This window comes from Tachyglossus aculeatus, chromosome 13 (genome assembly GCF_015852505.1).
Source record: "Tachyglossus aculeatus isolate mTacAcu1 chromosome 13, mTacAcu1.pri, whole genome shotgun sequence".
In the NCBI taxonomy this organism is placed as follows: Eukaryota; Metazoa; Chordata; class Mammalia; order Monotremata; family Tachyglossidae; genus Tachyglossus; species Tachyglossus aculeatus.
The window spans coordinates 23,182,887-23,201,234 of record NC_052078.1 but is presented as its reverse complement, the minus strand read 5'-3'; the positions used below and the strand labels follow the sequence as shown (position 1 = coordinate 23,201,234).

At 45.3% G+C, this 18,348-nt stretch overlaps 1 protein-coding gene across 3 annotated transcripts in view; it reads left to right on the top strand.

The window, feature by feature from the left end:
- STAM (signal transducing adaptor molecule) overlaps positions 1 to 15,044 on the top strand; it is a 38,967-nt gene extending 23,923 nt beyond the window's left edge. For 2 of the 3 annotated variants that reach the window (XM_038755944.1, XM_038755945.1), the window contains exons 7-14: positions 1,617 to 1,809; positions 2,523 to 2,617; positions 4,446 to 4,534; positions 5,550 to 5,637; positions 6,515 to 6,569; positions 7,393 to 7,546; positions 9,532 to 9,707; positions 13,432 to 15,044. In XM_038755944.1, the coding sequence (XP_038611872.1) occupies positions 1,617 to 1,809; positions 2,523 to 2,617; positions 4,446 to 4,534; positions 5,550 to 5,637; positions 6,515 to 6,569; positions 7,393 to 7,546; positions 9,532 to 9,707; positions 13,432 to 13,642 (1,061 nt within the window). In that variant the 3' untranslated portion in view covers positions 13,643 to 15,044. The remainder of the gene's footprint in view (positions 1 to 1,616; positions 1,810 to 2,522; positions 2,618 to 4,445; positions 4,535 to 5,549; positions 5,638 to 6,514; positions 6,570 to 7,392; positions 7,547 to 9,531; positions 9,708 to 13,431) is intronic. The other variant, XM_038755946.1, reaches the window with a different exon arrangement.
- The last annotated feature ends 3,304 nt before the right edge of the window (positions 15,045 to 18,348 follow it).

Here is an 18,348-nt window from a genome sequence, read left to right as displayed (position 1 = left end):
ACCACCAATTAGTGAAGCTCTGTGGCGGATTGGTGCGATCAAGTCTATATCCTTAATTTATTCATCGACATCAATGTCGGTCTCCCCCTCTGGACCGTAAGCTCACCGTGGCCAGGGAACGTGTCTACCGACTCTGTTCTGGTGTCCTCTCCCAAGTGTTTAGTACAGTGCTCTGCGCACGGTAAGCGCTCAATTAATAGCATTGATTGATGACTGACAGCACCTTTCCTGCTCTTGTCATCATGGAGATCTGAGACATTGCCCCACGTCTGCCTCCCTCCTTCATGGACCTCAAGTCCTTCGACTTCATTTTCCTAAGAAAATTCTCAAAGTAGTAAATGGTGGAGTGCTGGGAGAGTTGACTATGTTCTCTTGAGTAAATATAGTAGAACCTTACCAACCTGGAGCCAAGGGGACTTCTGTTCCAAATTAGGGGAAAGAAGTTCAGTTCTTATCAGGAGAAGTTTGGATAGATCAGTGGATGAGAGGATAAACTAAGACGTTAGCATCTTCTATCCAAAAAGAAAGCCCCGATGGGATGTGGTTGAAGTTTACAAAACTGTGATGGAGATGCAGAAGATGTGTACGGTTATGTTGAGGAGAGGGTGTGGGAGAAGATGGATTCAGTTGTGGATATGTTGACTCTCCTAAGCGCTTAAGTACAGTGCTCTTGCACACAATAAATACGATTGGGGTAGATAAAAGGTAAATCGGGTTGTCCCATGTGGGGCTCACAGTCTTTATCCCCATTTTATAGATGAGATAACAGCCACAGAGAAGTTAAGTGCCTTGCCCAAGATCACACAGCAGACAAGTGGTGGATCTGGGATTAGAATCCATGACCTCAGACTCCCAAACCCGTGTGCTTTTGCCACTAAGCCATGCTGCTTCTCGTCAATCTTAATAGTTGGCTCTCCCTCTAGACTGTAAACTCATTGAGGCAGGGAACATATCTTCTGAGTTTGTTGTACTCTCCCAAATGCGTAACACGGTGCTCTGCACATAGTAAGTGCTCAATGAATACCGCTGATTGATTAGATGAGCAAAGTATATAGATTGAGTTGAAGTAGGAGATAGTAATACATTAGGATGGGGGGAGGGCTTCACGCGTGCCTTAAAGCCAATGGTAAGGAGTTTCCGTTTGATTTGGAGGTGAATGGACAACAATTGAAGGCTTTCGAGGACTGAGTGTTTTTTTATAAAATGATCCGGCCAGCCAAGTGAAGTATCTTCTGGAAGTGAGTGTGAAGGAAGGATGAAAGGAAAGGTTTTTTTTTTTAAAAAAAAAACCCTCATTCATGCTTGTAAATGAAACCTCTCAATTTGGAATGGATTAGCTTTATGCTAGGAGTAACTATCAGTCACTCTCACCAAGAAATTACTGCTTTGTTTTATCGTTGTTTTCCTACAGAATTGGAGGGATGATGACCCCCTCTAAGATATTGAGTTCGCTTGTGAGAAATAAACTGTTGAAGGATCTAGCCCAGTTGGGAGGTTAAAAAAAAATCTGTGGTAGATGAATGTGGTTAAAACCTTTCATAATCATTTGAACTTCTTTCCCGCTTCCCCTCATTACATATGAGGTATTAAGAAAACTGATTGCTGTTTGTTTGTAGCTATTGAACTGTCTCTGAAAGAACAAAGGCAACAGTCCACCCCCGTTTCCAGTCTGTACCCAAGCACTTCAAGCCTCTTAACTAATCACCACCCTGAAGGTCGGAAAGTTCGGGCCATCTATGATTTTGAAGCCGCTGAGGATAACGAGCTGACGTTTAAAGCTGGAGAAATCATCACAGTCCTTGATGACAGGTAATAATAATGTCTGTTTACCAAACCGGTGTTTTAGAACTGAGAAGAATAAGTTGAAAAATCTGTTTCTGCTTATTCTTCTTCAGCATATCCTTGAAAATGAACATGGTCACAGATGTTTGTAGTGTCTTGACCGATTTATTTGGTAACATTGTAAGCTTGCCCCAGGTTATTATTAATAACAATCACAATAATATTACAGTGTTTGTTATACTAAGTGCTGGGGGGGATACAGGCAAATCAGGTTGGACAGAGTCCCTGTCCCACATAGAGCTCACAGTCTTAATTCCCATCTTACAGATGAGGTAACTGAGCCCAGAGAAGTGAAGCTACTTGCCCAAGGCCTCACAGCAGACAAGTGGTAGAGCCGGGATTAGAACCCATGACTTTCAGACTACCAGTCCCGTGCTCTTTCCACTAGGCCACACTGCTTCTCAGCTACAACCTCCTGCCTCACTAAACACGTAGCCTGGAAATGCGTCTTGAACTATTTGTTGCCGTAACTAGCATCCTTAGGCCCTGTTTCTGAGAAGCAGACTAGCATAGTGGAAAGAGTCCGGACTTGGGTTTTTCAGCCCTCTAGACTGTAAGCTCTTTGTGGGCAGGGAATGTGTCTGTTTATTGTTCTTTAATACTTTGGCTCTTGCTGCAGGACACCATTTAAATTAAGCACTTTCTGGGGTTGTAGACTAAATATTTTTTTTCATTTTTAGTGATCCTAATTGGTGGAAAGGCGAAACTCTTCAAGGCATGGGATTGTTTCCCTCTAATTTTGTAACAGCAGACCTGAGTGCTGAGCCAGAAATGAGTAAGTAACAGACCTAAAGCTTTTAAAAGAATAATACATTTGGTAAAGTAATGTGTACTTGAGTGTCTATTAGGAGCAATTCCAGTAAAAGATAAAAGAATTGTTCCATCTCTTTCGAACTTTGAGCTCATACAGAGCGATACATCCGATTTATTTTCCATTTTCTTGCAAAACTGCTTGAACTTTCAGATTCATCCGTGAAGTGATTGGTGGTAGTGGTGGTGGTGGTAGAAGAAGTAGAAGGAAAAGGAAGGAGAAGTAGAAGGGGAAATAGTAGTACCTGCTCAATCACTAAGCAACGGATGTCAGGCTGCTCTTTTGAAATGCCTTCCCTGTTCCCACCTTAAGAGGAAAAACTCAAGTTTGAATAGGCCTCTCTCGTAGAGTTTGACCAAGGCAGGGTTACTAAATTGGGTGAGGTTGGCAAGGCAGGACAAAGGTCGTCCCTTGCCAGGTGGTCCTTGAAAAACTGGATGGAAGTCAGTAGGGACAAATGGTGCCCCTGCAATGGTTGAGAAACTGACCACTGCACTGCAGGATCGTGAAGCCCTGAAAGAGTGGAAATCATCTGGTTTATTCATTCAGTCGTATTTATTGAGCGCTTACTGTGTGCAGTGCCCTGCACTAAGTGCTTGGGAGACTACAATACAACAACAAATGGATACATTCCCTGCTTACAACAGCCTCTCAGTCTAGAGGGGGAGATGGACGTTAATATGCATAAATACATGACAGATACATACATATGTGCTGTGGGGATGGGAGGGAGGATGAATGAAGGAGCAAGTAAGAGTGGGAGAAGAGGAGAGAAGGGCTCAGTCAGGGAAGGCTTCTTGGAGGAGATGTGCCTTCAATAAGACTTTGAAGTGGAGGAGAGCAATTATCTGTCGGATATGAGGAGGGTGGGCGTTCCAGGCCAGAGGTAGGATGTAGGCGAGCGGTCCGCGGCGAGATAGATGAGATCGAGGAGCAGCAAGAAGGATGGCAGGAGAGGAACGAAGCGTGCGGGCTGGGTCAGAGTGGGAGAGAGAAGGGTAGTGAGGTGGGAGGGGGCAAGGTGATGGAGCGCTTTAAAGCCAATGGTGAAGAGTTTCTGTTTGATGCGGAGGTGGATGGGCAACCACTGGAGTTCCTTGAGGTGCGGGGAAACATTGTCTTAAACGTTTTTGAAGGAAAGAAATCCGGGCAGCAAGTCGAGTATGGACTGGACTGGGGAGAGATAGGAGGCAGGGAGATCAGCAAGGAGGCTGATACAATAATCAAGGCGGGATAGGATAAGTGTTTGCACTAATGTGGTAGCGGTTTGGATGGAGAAGAAGGGGCGGATTCGGCAGAGGTAACAAGCTGAGCTGAAGTGTAGGAGTTGGGAAGATCAACCATTTAATTTTTAATCAGTCAATGGAATTAGAGCGCTTAACGTGTGGAAAGCACTGTACTAAGCAGTTGCGAGTTGAGAGACATGTTCCCTCTCTACTAGAGGAGAGATAGACATTAAAATAAATTACAGATGAGGGAAGAAATTTCCAATTTAACAAACTAAACAGGATCCATTCTTTACTTTCCTTTAGGTGGGTTCCACTCACTAGGAAACCAGATTCCAGTAAGGTTTCAGTGGGCTGAGAATATAACAAGGCGAGCTTGAACATTCCTTAAGTTTACTAGAAGAAATGTCACTTTTCACCCAATTAAAGCTAGAGGATCTCACCTGTTTTTTAGACTATTTCAACAGAAAGTTTTTTATGGTAGAGTCAACGTTTTTGCATTTAAAAAGAAAAAGTGTATTTTTGTCGAGGGTCACTTACGTTTTTTTCAATCTTCTGTTTTTCAGTGAAGACAGAGAAGAAAACGGTACAATTCAGCGATGACGTTCAGGTTGAAACGATCGAACCTGAACCAGAGCCAGCATATATTGATGAGGTCAGTGCAATAAAAACACGCCGCCTTCAAAAACCCTGTTATTAAAGATGCAACGTCAAGAAAATACTCTTCCACGCTTGAAACACTGTCTCAAAATCATGAACTTAAATTTTCTCGTGCTTAGAGAGGGAGAAACATCTGCTAACACTTGGCTGTGATTGGGAAAGTCAGCGTGACCTAATGAAAGGCTTTTCCTTGAGGCGCACACTAGAATATGTTATTCAACCATTTCCGACAACCCCGTTGTTGCTTGGCACGTAGTAAGCGCTTAAAAAAGCCTGTAGTTATTATTACGTTCTGCATCACACAGTACGTTTTCTGTTGGGGGGAATCCTCGATGAAGTGAAAAGGGTCCGGGTTTTGGGTGCCAAGAGTTTTGTCACTGAACGGAGCCCACCTGCGTACTCATTCACTATCAAAGGTGTTTTCCTCAGGCTGCAGGCATGCAGTTCTCACAACCGTGTTTCGGTTCCCAGGTGTTTGCTTTCTGTTTCTGTTTTATTCCATCTCTACCCCTCCACACGTATCTTGTAGTTTCCCATCTTAGCCTAACTCTCTTATCTCGTTTCGCCGATGCAAATCTTCTACAGCTGGATCTGCATCGCAAACAAACGCACAGTATTCAGTTTTGGTTTTTTCCCGGAGTACGTGCTTGAACGTTAACTCGGCGCCGTTGTTCATTCTGCTGAATTGCAAAATGGATTCCTTAGAATTAAAAGCAAACTGTTCTCAGTTTGACTTTGTAAGGACAACCGAAATATTTCAGTCACGTCTAGACTCCAACTCGTTTTCGCTCTCCTTAACTTTTGATACGCGAATAGAAATTAAGCCAAGAGCTCTCAACTAGGAAGAGGTCCAGGTGGCTGGCAGTGGAATGGGAATTCCACAGGGATTGTTGGGAGTATGGGAAGGGGCCCAGAGCAGAGATAACGTGAGGGGTGGGGCCGGAATGGTTGTGGGTGTCGATGCGGATTTTACTTCCACCTATTCAAATAAAACCTGCTTACTGCCCTAGGACAAAATGGACCAACTGCTCCAAATGCTGCAAAGCACAGATCCAGGCGATGATCAGCCAGATATACCCGACTTGATCCACCTTGAAGGTACAGGAGATATAAAAATATATGTATAATAATGGTATTTGTTAAGCGCTTACTGTGTGCCAGGCACTGTAGTAGGTGCTGGGGTGGATGCAAGCAAATTGAGTTGGACACAGTCCCTGTCCCACATGGAGTTCACAGTCTCGATCCCCATTTTACAGATGGGGTAACTGAGGCCCAGAGAAGTTAACTGACTTGCCTAAGGTCACACAGCAGACAAGTGGCGGAGCCAGGATTAGAACCCAAGTCCTCTGACTCCCGGGGCCCACGTTAAGGTCACTGTGGGTAGGGAACGTGTCTGTCTACCAACTCTGTTATGGTGTTATATTGTACTCTTCCAGGCGCTTAGTATAGTGATTTACACAGAGTAAGCACCCAATAAATACGATTGGCTGATTGATTTCCACTTGACTGTGCTGTTCCACAACCGTTTTTATCATGTATCCTGAAGAATAGAATTGAAATTCATTCATTCAGTTGTATTTATTGAGCTCTTTGTGCAGAGCATTGGACTAAGCACTTATTCATTAACACAAAGCAGTTTGAGCAGTCTCAAAAATAAGGAATCTTAATCCTGTACCCTGAGCAGATTGAGTACAGAGAAGTTTAATGAAATCATAATACTTGGGGGGAAAAGGACTTTGTTTTATGTAAGTTTATGTGTTTCATTGTGTGTCTAGGGTCGTTTTGAGAAACTAGAAAACATAATAATCTACATTTAGCTCAGTATTACTAGTTTTTTATGTAGAAATCCTAAGCTATCCTGCCAAAGAGTGAGTGTGACTGACTTGCAGACTTTGTCGTTGCAGAAATTTTTTTTCTAATATTTCATACGTTTCTTTGTGCGTCCTTACTTTCTTTGAATCTTGTTTGTTCTTAGCAATCTGTCACCAGATGGGACCTCTGATTGATGAAAAGCTGGAAGATATCGATAGGTAAAACAACATTTATTGTCCGTATATTGCTGCTGTGGCTAGTGTCTCCTGTTCACTTCTGAACGGGTAATGGCTTAATTGGGTTGTGGAAAGCAAATCCATTCTCTTTGCCTTGTTAAAATGAGAGGATTATTTCATTGCAGGTAGAGGAGACCTCCGATTTTTCACGGGTAGATGAAAACAGTGGCTGTTTTATCCACTTTTGAGTACTCCTCTTAATAATGATAATTGTTATCACTGTGGTCTGTGTTAAGCGCTTGCTATGTGCCAAGCACTGTAGTAAGCACTGGGGTAGATAGAGAGGCCTGGAGTAGTGAATGGACTCACCCAAGGTCACACATCTGGCAAGTGGCGGAGTCAGGATTAGAACCCAGGTCTTCTGGCTCCCAGGCCTGTGCTCTCGCCATTGAGCCACACTGCCTCGCATGCTTGGAAACGCCTCCTCCTCCTTAACCGCCAGACCACAGATCCCGGCTAATTTTTCTTCTTCTTAAACCATCTCCGTCTCCACTGCCAACTTCTTCCTTGGCATCTTTATGCCCCAGTTCTGCCCTCACCCACGTGACCCACTTGTCCCCATACTTTAATTTTTAAGCACTCATCCATGTCTGTCTCTGCTGCTAGACCGCAACGTCCTCGAGAGCAGGGCTCATGGCATCTTTCGTACTCGCGCAGGTCCTTAGGAGCTAGCACCGCACCCGGATGGTGGATACGTAATCGATTGACCTAGTCAATCCTAGTTTCTTCTAAATGAATCCTGGTTCGTGGAGAAAGAGGAAACCGTCCTTTTTAATATTCACTTTCTTTCAAAACTCTGTTTCAGGAAGCATTCAGAACTCTCCGAACTCAATGTTAAAGTGATGGAGGCTCTCTCTCTGTACACGAAGTTAATGAATGAAGACCCGATGTATTCTATGTATGCAAAACTGCAGAGCCAAGGGTATTATATGCAATCGCCCGGTGTTTCTGGGTCTCAGGTATGTTTTGTGTTCTTCTTAATGCTTTTTCAGGATACCCGGAACCACTGTTCTTTGGCTTTTTGCTTCACATATGTTAAAATACATTCCCCACTGACCCTTTCCTAATTAAACACATCATTTCATCCTTTGCACCTTGGCATTAGCTCTCCATTATAGGAAATTCACAGGTATGCCATTCAGCTCCCAACTGGCTTAATCAAACAATCAATCAAGGGTATTTGTTGAGTGCTTACTTTGTGCAGAGCACTGGATTAAGCGCTTTGGAGAGTTATCGGAATGATAATTGTGGTATCTGTTAAGCACTTACTATGTCCCAGGCACTGTACTAAGCTCTGGGGTGGATACAAGATAATCGGGTTGGATCCCACCGGGGGCTCACACTCTTAATCTCTATTTGACAATTGAGGCAACTGAGGCTCAGAGAAGTGAATTGACTTGCCCAAGGTGACAGAGCCGGGATTAGAACCCAGGTCCTTCCAACTCCCAGGCCTCTGCTCTATCCACTAGGCCACACTCCTCTAACCGTGCTTTTTTAGCAGAGTACAGCACAACAGAATTAGCAGACACGGTCCCTGCCAATAACGAGCTTACAGCCTAGAGGGGGAAACTGACGTTAGTAGGAATATTAATGTTAATGTGAATAAGTAATCCACCCGGACTCATTTTCTCTGAACTTTGAGAAATTTCTGTGAGAAAAATCAATGAGTCAATCGTATTTATTGAGCGCTTGTTGTGTGCAGAGCACTGTCCTAAGTGCTTGGAAGACTTCTAAGCCCCAGCTCTGCCACTTGTCTGCTGGGTGACCTTGGACAAGTCACTTCACTTTTCTGGGCCTCAGTTCCCTCATCTGTAAAAATGAGGAGTGAGACTGTGACTGTGTCCAACCCCGAATTGCTTGCATCCACCCCTGAGCTTAGTGCAGCGCCTGGCCCGTAGTAAGCGCTTAACAAATACCGCAGTTACTATTATTATTATTACTGTCCTCTCCCAAGCGCTTAGTAGAGTGCTCTGCACACAGTATGCGCTCAAGAAATAGGATGGATCGACTGAGGATCCTCCAGCTTTGAGCACTGCGGATTCCTTTCTCCGAATACATATTGGGGTAGGTACTAGCTAATCAGATTGGACACAGCTCCTGTCCCACGTGAGGGCTCAGAATCTTAATCCCCATTTTGCAGGTTAGGTAACTGAGGCCCAGAGAAGTTGTGGCTTGCCCGAGGTCACACAGCAGACCAGTGGGGGAAACAGGATTAGAACCCAGGTCCTTCTGACACCGAGGCCCGGCTCTGTCTGCTAGCCCACGCCGCTTCTCGTGGCCCAGTGACCTGATTAACGTGTATCGACCCCAGTGCTTAATACAGTGTTGGGCACACAGTAAGTGCTAAACAAATAGCATAATATTGTAACAACAACAAGTGCCAGTACTGATAGTCTGCAGCCAGACCCTCGTTCTTGTGTGTCTGCGTCCATCTTATCTACCAGGCCCCTTATCACTCTGACCAGCCACCTAAATTGTCTTTTCCCCACCTCTCCTCTGCCCTCTTCGTTGAGAAGCAGCACGGCCCGGTGGTTTAGTAGTCAGAAGGACCTGGGTTCTAATCCTGGCTCCGCCACTGGTCCGCTGTGTGACCCTAGGCAAGCCTCGATTCCCTCACCTGGAGAATGGAAATGAAGACTATGAGCCCCTCCTGGGACAAACCTGATTAGCCCAGCACATAGTAAATGCTTAAGAGGTACCACAGTTATTAATATTATTATTTTATTCTGATGTGGGACGGGGGCTGTGTCCAAACCCGATCAGCTTGCGTCATCCCCAGCGCTTCGGACATTCCCATAGTAAGTGCTCACCGAATCCCGTAAATTTTTCTAAAACGGGACTCCAGAGAAAAGGCGGACTCCTGCTTTCATTCAGGCTGCCCCTGGATTTGCGGGTCACTAAACGGGGTGACGCTCTAACCCGAATCACCTGTTGTTTTCCTTAGGTCTATCCTGGCCAGGCCCCAAGTGGCGTCTATCTGGTGACGGGCAGTGCCCAGATGGGATCCGTCCAAAGCTACAGCGTGACCCCTGACCAACTGTCTTCTCTGAGCCACGCAGCAGCCCCGTCCCCCGCCAGCTCAGCCCTGCCCGCTCAACAGGCCCAGGCCTCCTACACCAAGTAATTTTTGTCTTTCCCATTTCATTCATCCATCCATTCATTCAATCGTACTTATGGAGCACTTACTGTGTGCAGAGCACTGTACTGAGCGCTTGGGAGAGGACAGTCAGACACCTTCCTGCCCCCAACACGCTCACGGTCTTCCCCCTTCTGAGTCCACTCTCCGAGGTTCCCATTTGGAAAGCTCGCCTCCGCGATCGAGGATAATAATAATAGTAGTGATTGTGGTATTTGTTAAGCGCTCACTCTGCGCCGGCCCCTGTGCTAAGCACTGGGGTGGTTACAAGCAAATCTGTCCCACGTGGGGCTCCCGGTCTCAACCCTCATTTGACAGATGAGGGAACTGAGACCCAGAGAAGTGAAGTGACTTGCCCAAGATCACACAGCAGACACGCGACTGGTGGGTAGGGACCGTCTCTATATGTTGCCGACTTGTACTTCCCAAGCGCTTAGTAATAATAATAATAATAATAATTGGCATTTGTTAAGCGCTTACTATGTGCAAAGCACTGTTCTAAGCGCTGGGGAGGATACAGGGTGAGCAGGTTGTCCCACGTGGGGCTCACAGTCTTAATCCCCATTTTACAGGTGAGGTAACTGAGGCCCAGAGAAGTTAAGTGACTTGCCCAAGATCACACAGCAGACATGTGGCGGAGCCGGGATTCGAACCCATGACCTCTGGCTCCCAAGCCCATGCTCTTTCCCCTGAGCCATGCTGCTTCTAGTACAGTGCTCTGCACACAGTAAGCGCTCAGTAAATACGATTGATTGAATGAATGCAACAGAGCCGGAATTCGAACCCATGGCCTTCTAGAGTGAAAAGCCTCAGGATTTCTCTCCTTGCAGCTTCCCCAGTGGAGAGCCTCATCTTCTTTTGAGTTTTTATTGAAATTGTAGACCGCTCAGCGACTCCCTCTGACGGGCTGGTTTCAAGGCCGGAGAATAATAATAATAATAGTAATGGTATTCGTTAAGCGCTTCCTACATGCCAAGGCATTGTATTAAGCGCTGGGGTAGGTACAAGGTAATTGGGTTGGACACAGTCCCTGTCCCACATGGGACTCGAAGTCTTAATCCCCATTTTACAGATGATGTAACCGAGGCACAGAGAAGTGAAGTGACTCGCCCAGGGTCACGCAGCAGACATGTGGTGGAGCCCGGCATTAGAACCCGTGACCTTCTGATTCCGAGGCCAGTGCTCTGTCCACTAGGCCACACTCAATCAATCAATGTCATATTTATTGAATGCTTACTGTGTGCAGAGCACTGTACTAAGCGCTTGGGAAGTACACTCCTTCTGAGCAGTGTGAAAGCCCCTCGTCCCTCTCTCCATCCCCCCCCGTCTTACCTCCTTCCCTTCCCCACAGCACCTGTATAAACATATGTATATATATATATATGTATATATGTTTATACATATTTATTACTCTATTCATCTATTCTATTTATTTTATTTTGTTAATATGTTTGGTTTTGTTCTCTGCCTCCCCCTTCTAGACTTCTAGACTGTTGGGTAGGTATTGTCTCTATATGTTGCCAACTTGTACTTCCCAAGCGCTTAGTACAGTGCTCTGCACACAGTAAGCGCTCAATAAATACGGTTGATTAAGCCCAGCTCCGCCGCTTACCTACCTTGTTTGACCTTGAACAAGTCATTTGGCTTCTCTGGGCCTCAGTTCCTTCATCTGCAAAATGGGGATTCAAAACCTGTGCTCCCTCCTACTTAGATTGGAACCCCCTGTGGCACCTTGATGCTCTCGTATCTACTCCAGTGCTTAGTACGGTATTTAGCACATAGTAAGTGTTTAGGAAATGCCACAGTTTTTACCGTGGTTATTATTGCTTTTGCTATTTCTCTGTGGAAATTACTACTAGTAGGCAAAGAACGCTTTTAGTAATAATTGTGGTATTTGTTAAGCGCTTACTATGTGCCAGACACCGTACTAAGCACTGGGTTAGATACAAGATAATCGGATTGGACTCAGTCCCTGTCCCACATAGGATTCACCGTCTTCATCCCCATTTTACAGATGAGGTAACTGAGGCACAGAAAAATGGAGTGACTTGCCCAAAGTCACGGAGCAGAGCTGGGATTAGAACCCAGGTCCCCTGACTCCCAGGTTTTCCATTCTTTTCCCCTAGGCCACACTGCTTCTTTGCCCCAAAGGAGCTTAGAGGGTCTCCAGGCAGGAAGCAGGGCCAGGTTTTCCCCCTTCTAAGGTGACCTGGTTTGGGATGGAATTCCTAGGAGGGGAAGAGGGAAGTGCTCGGAGAGAAGAGAAAATCCCGAAGGCGGAACGTCCCTAGGAACTCCAGGATGCAGCTTCCCCGTGGCCCAGCCATGCTGCTCTTTCCTTGCTGTCATTCCCACTTCCTCTCGGAGAGCCATGGTGACATCAGTGACATCAGGCCTGCTCCCACCACTGTGCCACGGCCCGCGAGACTCCGCGTGGAGACCACAGGCTTGGAAGTCAGGGGACATCATCATCATCATCATCATCAATCGTATTTATTGAGCGCTTACTATGTGCAGAGCACTGTACTAAGCGCTTGGGAAGTACAAATTGGCAACATGTAGAGACAGTCCCTACCCAACAGTGGGCTCACAGGCTAAATGGGGGAGACAGAGAACAAAAGCAAACATACTAACAAAATAAAATAAATAGAATAGATATGTACAAGTAAAATAAATAAATAGAGTGATAAATATGTACAAACATATATACATATATACAGGTGCTGTGGGGACGGGAAGGAGGTAAGATGGGGGGGATGGAGAGGGGGACGAGGGGGAGAGGAAGGATGGGGCTCAGTCTGGGAAGGCCTCCTGGAGGAGGTGAGCTCTCAGTAGGGCCTTGAAGGGAGGAAGAGAGCTAATGGGACATGGGTTCCAAACCTGGCCCTGCCACACACCTACCGTGTGGCCTTGAGCAAGTCACTATACTTCTCTCTTCCTCAGTTACCTCATCTCTAAAATGGGGGTTAAGACCGTGAGCCCCATGTGGGGCAGGGATTGTGTCCAACCTAATGTGCTTGTATCACCTCTGTGCTTAGTAGTAATAATAATAATAGTGATGGTATTTGTTAAGCGCTTACTCTGTGCCAAGCACTGTTCCAAACTCTGGGGAAGATACAGGGTAATCAGGTTGTCCCACCTGGGGCTCACACTTTTAATCTCCGTTTTACAGATGAGGTCACTGAGGCCCAGAGATGTTAAGCGACGTGCCCAAAGTCACACAGCTGACAGGTGGCGGAGCCGGGATTAGAACCCACGACCTCTGACTCCCAAGCCCTTGCTCCTTCCACTAAACCACGCTTCTTCTCCTGCCTTTAGTACAGTGCCTGGCACATATCAATCAATCATATTTATTGAGCGCTTACTGTGTGCAGAGCACTGTACTAAGCACTTGGGAAGTACAAGTTGGCAACATATAGAGACAGTCCCTACCCAACAGTAGGCTCACAGTCTAAATAATTTATTACACCAATGCTCACAGTCACATAGTAAGCACTTAGCAGATACCGTAATTATTATTATTTTTATTAGGTGGGCTTAACCCACGGCCGAGTCTCCTAGGTGGGCCTGCCTCTCTCTCCCCCGCCCCGGGCACCCGTTTTTTTCCGGCCGTGGGTTTTTTCCGCCGTCATCCTGGTTTCTGCCTCCCCGTCATTCGAACGGCCCTTAGACCGTGCGTGTCTGAGCAGCTTTTCTTCTCTTTTCCAGCCCAGGGATCGGTTCCGTTCCAGGAAACACGTACCCCAACCAGGCAACCGTCTACAGCCCCCCGGCCGACGTTACCGCGTATCAGAACGCCGGGTCTACCATGTCTCAAGGGCCCAACTACAGCCTCGCCTCCTCCACCCCGTCTCAGCCGGCAAGTAGCCAAGCCCCACCTCAGCCACCACAGACTTATTCCCAGAAGGCGCTCCTATAGGACCCCGGACTAGCGCGTCACTCTCCCGGCCGACCTCTGCTTAAACGCAGCCGAAAACTTCCCACGTTTCTCCCTTTAACATCCTTAAGGTTTGTTTATCATCAGCTTACTAGGCATCTCTCTTGGTGAACCAATTCAGTGATTCAAGAAGGTTCCCTCTGCACTGACCTTTTAGGGGGTTTTCATTGATTTTTATTTTTCTTCTGGCCGCAGAGAAGTGAAAATAACTAGGACCTTCGATTCCTTTCAGACCGCCTGAAAAAATGGTACAAAGTTATTTATGTCTGGTGAAATTGGGTAGTCTGTGCAAACCACGAACTCGTTGAACTGTCGTTTCATCCACGTCTGTACATATATTGCCGTTCTGACTTCATTTGTGGCCATTTTGAATTGCCGTGGTGATCATGTGAATATATTTAACAATGTTAAATTAATTTACACTACTGTTTTATTTTAAACCCAGACCAGCTCGCACGTTTCATGGTTTTAGGACGAACAAGGATCCTCTTACAGCGCAGAAATGCCAGGCTGGCCCATTTTATCCTCACGGGCTCCGTTGTCCAACTGGACGTTGGACGTTATCGGTTGTGAATGTCACGGCTTCCTTCAGCCTCTAGTTTCTGTCGGTTTGAATTAGATCAAGCGTTCTAGATTACACTTGCTGAGGTCACAGCAGATTACAATTTATCTCTGAAGCGGCAGTTACGCTTCGACCGAGTACGACTGGAATATTTAACCGAGGGTAGGACCACGAGAGAAATTAGGATTTTATGCAGTAACGCAGGGCTGAGGAAAACCTGGGTTGTAGTAATTTTACCTTTATCATCAGATCCCTGGAGACGTTATATGACGGTTTCTTGTGACATCACGTCGTGTCCCATCCCAGCACTCCGTCAGTTCCCAAAATCCGTCGCCGCGTTCTGTCCAAAATCCGGCTCCGAGACGCCCGTTCTCGGAAAATGGACTGTAACCTTACATCTTTGTGTCCAGAGCGTTTGTTGATTTATTTTTTCACAGCGACTGTTGAGGATTTGAATTGTGTTCAGTGATGGGGTTGACACCAAAGATGGGGTGATGAGTGGAATGTTGAAACTGGAAAAACATGATTTACACTACATTATCAAAGTCTCTTGTAATTATTTAGGATATAAAGGACTGTGGAGGGAATCCGACTTGCCTGTCGCGATCCCTTGCGGGATTTACAATCCATGTCTCTAGCGGCGAAGTCATCCATCCTTCGTCAGAACGGAGATAAGTAGGAGTTTCAGAGTAGGACTTCAACTGAATTCCTTAACTCCTTTTCCTAGTCGTCCCTATTTTTTTCATCGTTCCGTTAAGCCCCGTCACCCAGTGTCTAATTGTCGTGAGTAATTTTCTTCGATAAACTTGAGAAATTGCCTGACTTAGTAGCATTTTAGCCGACCTCTAGAAGAAGTAGCGGTATCATACTACATTCCATTATTGAACTCTAATTAGAGTTTGTCAACTGAGTTGAGCTAGTGAACGCACTCGTCTGTACAACCAGCACCTTATTTGATTTGGGCCACGCGTGGCCACTCTGATGAGGAAGCGCTTCATGGGTGGATTCATGTTGCCAAGTAGCAACATCCAATTCTCTGTCCTGTCCTGGAAAAGATGTTATTTATATAGGTTTTCTGACAAGATGCGCTAAACTGTACTTCTTCCTTTTAAACAGTAATCATGTTAAGCTGCCCTTTTTAATTCTAAGAACTCAGAAAAACTAGGAATGACCTGCTGGTGTATTCAGATGAGGCTCAGAGTAAGGTTTTTTTTTTTTTACCTTAACTTGGAAAATCCTGCAGGCATTGACCAGGCGTAAGTGAAGGCAGTGAATCCCTCCTTTCTGGCTGAGTCTCTCCCCTCAGGAAATTATCGTGTGGCATTCCGGTTAGCCGAATGGGTGTCTGCGTCAGTTACTTGACATTTGTTGCAATCTCTCTCCATTAAACTCTGGTATCTTGTATTCCCCAACTTCTTTATTGATAGGCCAGCGTAGAATTGTGAACTGGACTCTACTCTAGGGAAACTCAGAAACTTTACTTTCCCGGGATCACCTTTCTTACTAGGATGTGTATTGGCCGAGATGGTGGTGATGATGATGATGATGATGGCATTTATTAAGCGCTTACTATGTGCAAAGCACTGTTCTAAGCGCTGGGGAAGTTACAAGGTGATCCGGTTGTCCCACGGGGGGCTCACAGTCTTAATCCCCATTTTACAGATGAGAGAACTGAGACCCAGAGAAGTGAAGTGACTTGCCCAAAATCACACAGCTGACAAGTGGCAGAGCCGGGATTTGAACCCATGACCTCTGACTCCAAAGCCTGGGCTCTTTCCACTGAGCCACGCAGATCACAAGGAATCATGATTTCAAAGGGGAAAAGAGTACTTCAAAGCTGAAAATAGAATCTGCTTCTCGAACGTGGGCGGTATTTTGTCAAGGGGAAGTAAGTACGCTGTTGGAGAAAAAAGGCTCCATATTGGTCCAGTAAAACTCTCCGCTCAGTTTTCACATTCCTCCAAATATGATTTAACTTAGACTTCCCACTTGCCATTTGGAAACAATCCAAGTTCAGCCATTTTTTAAAACAAATCCTATCATTTAAGCATCCATAAATCCATGTCTCGGTCAAATAATGGCATCAGTGTGTATCATGCTTGGGATTCTAGTAACACGAGTGGTTTTAATTTAGCTTTATTTAAATGTAAAGGTGCACATTTTCATTGTAGCAGACTTTATTATCATTATTAGTAGTAATGATGATGATGGATATTTTCTACCTGTTTGGCTTCGTTAAGTTTATTTGCTCATGAATTCCTCTTGCTGGGTATAGTTCCTGATTATGCTTACCCTTTCTCTTCCATTTTGGTAAAGACAGATTTCTCACAGAATCTTACCTTCAATTCTTTGGACTTTTTCCCCTTCACTAGACTCTTTTCTTGCCTCCTGTTGAATGAAGTAGTTTAGAAGACAGTTTTCCTTTCCTGAAACTGATTACCATTTATTTTCTACATTCCTGTCTCTTGACCCATGGTGAACCGTCTTCAAGTATTTTGTTACCTATTTTCTGTGTTTCACTTTTGCATTGACTTCTCTCCTCTGTACTGAGAAGCAGCGTGTCTCAGTGGAAAGAGCCCGGGCTTTGGAGTCAGGTCATGGGTTCAAATCTCGGCTCCTCCCACCATCAGCTGTGTGACTTTGGGCAAGTCACTTAACTTCTCTGGGCCTCAGTTACCTCATCTGTAAAATGGGGATTAAAACTGTGAGCCCCCCGTGGGACAACCGGATCACCTTGTAACCACCCCAGCACTTAGAACAGTGCTTTGCACATAGTAAGCGCTTAACAAATGCCATTATTGTTATTATTATTGCTTACTCAAGCTATTTATCTTCATATTAAATAATAATAGCAATGGCATTTGTTAAGCGCTTACTATGTGCCATGCACTGCCCTATGTGGAACTTCAGTTTTAGGAACCATTTAGGATCCCTGCTTCCACCTAGATGACCCTGGATGCTTATCCATTCTTAAGGATAAAAATCTAAATTCATTTTTGAGGAAAAAAAAACAAAATTGTGCTTCCTTCACTTATAAACCTACCAGAGTCTGGCAGAGGTATGATCAGTTTCCAGGCAATTTTTCTCCTGGCAGTTTTCTCAACACTTGTATTTTTCTCTGCATCTAACTTACGTTTACCTGCCTTGGCAACTCTGATTTTTAGCCAGATGAGCTCAACCATCATCCTAGTTTTTGAATTCTGTTTTGGGATCAGTATGTGTACTGTTACAGCCTGAGGCAAAGCCCTGATAAATGGGAAAATACTTGGGTCTGATTAATTCATTCAATCGTATTTATTGAGCCCTTCCTGTATGCAAAGCACTGTACTAAGCGCTAACAACAGACACATTCCTGACCACAACGAGCTCACAACCTAGAGGATGAGGTCACAGTCTAGCTTGACCTTGGGCAAACCACTTGACTTCTCTGTGTCTGTTTCCTCATCCGTAAGATGGGGATTAAGATTGCGAGTCCCACATGAGAGAGGGACTGGGTCCAAACTGTGTATCTACTCCAGTGCTCAGCACAGTGCCCGGCGCTTAACAAGCACCATTATTATTATTATTATTGCTTGGAAAGTCTCTTATCAAAAGGGCAGTTTGAGCCCCCTCGGTTGTTGAAGTAGAAGTTTCCGAGTAGGTGATAGGTGACCACTTCAAAAAGAGAAGAATCGTCGGTGGATTGAAAAAGTCCATAATTCTCCGGCCTGTTGAGATAGAGTAAAATGCTGCTGCCTTCCAGTCACCACATTGTGGGCAAGTCACCCAGCAGAATCTCGTCATGGGTCTCTGCCTAGGAAAATAATCACGTTCCAATCGGCCAGTTGCCTCATCTCTTGATACCAGTCCCAAGTTGGAACAGAAGCTGTCCATCTTCACAAGTCTGACTGTGGTAAGAAAGCAGGAAGACTCACCTGAGGTCAGTCAATCAACCAGAGGAATTTATTGAGCTCTTACTGTGTGCAGAGCACTGTACTGAACACTTGGGAGAGTACACTACAAAAGAGTAGGTATAGAAGATAAATTTGCTTTCCGTCTAAATCAATCTGTGGTATTTATCGAGTGCTTTATACGTGCAGAGCACTGTATGAAGAGCTTGGGAGACTACAGTACAATAGAATGAGAA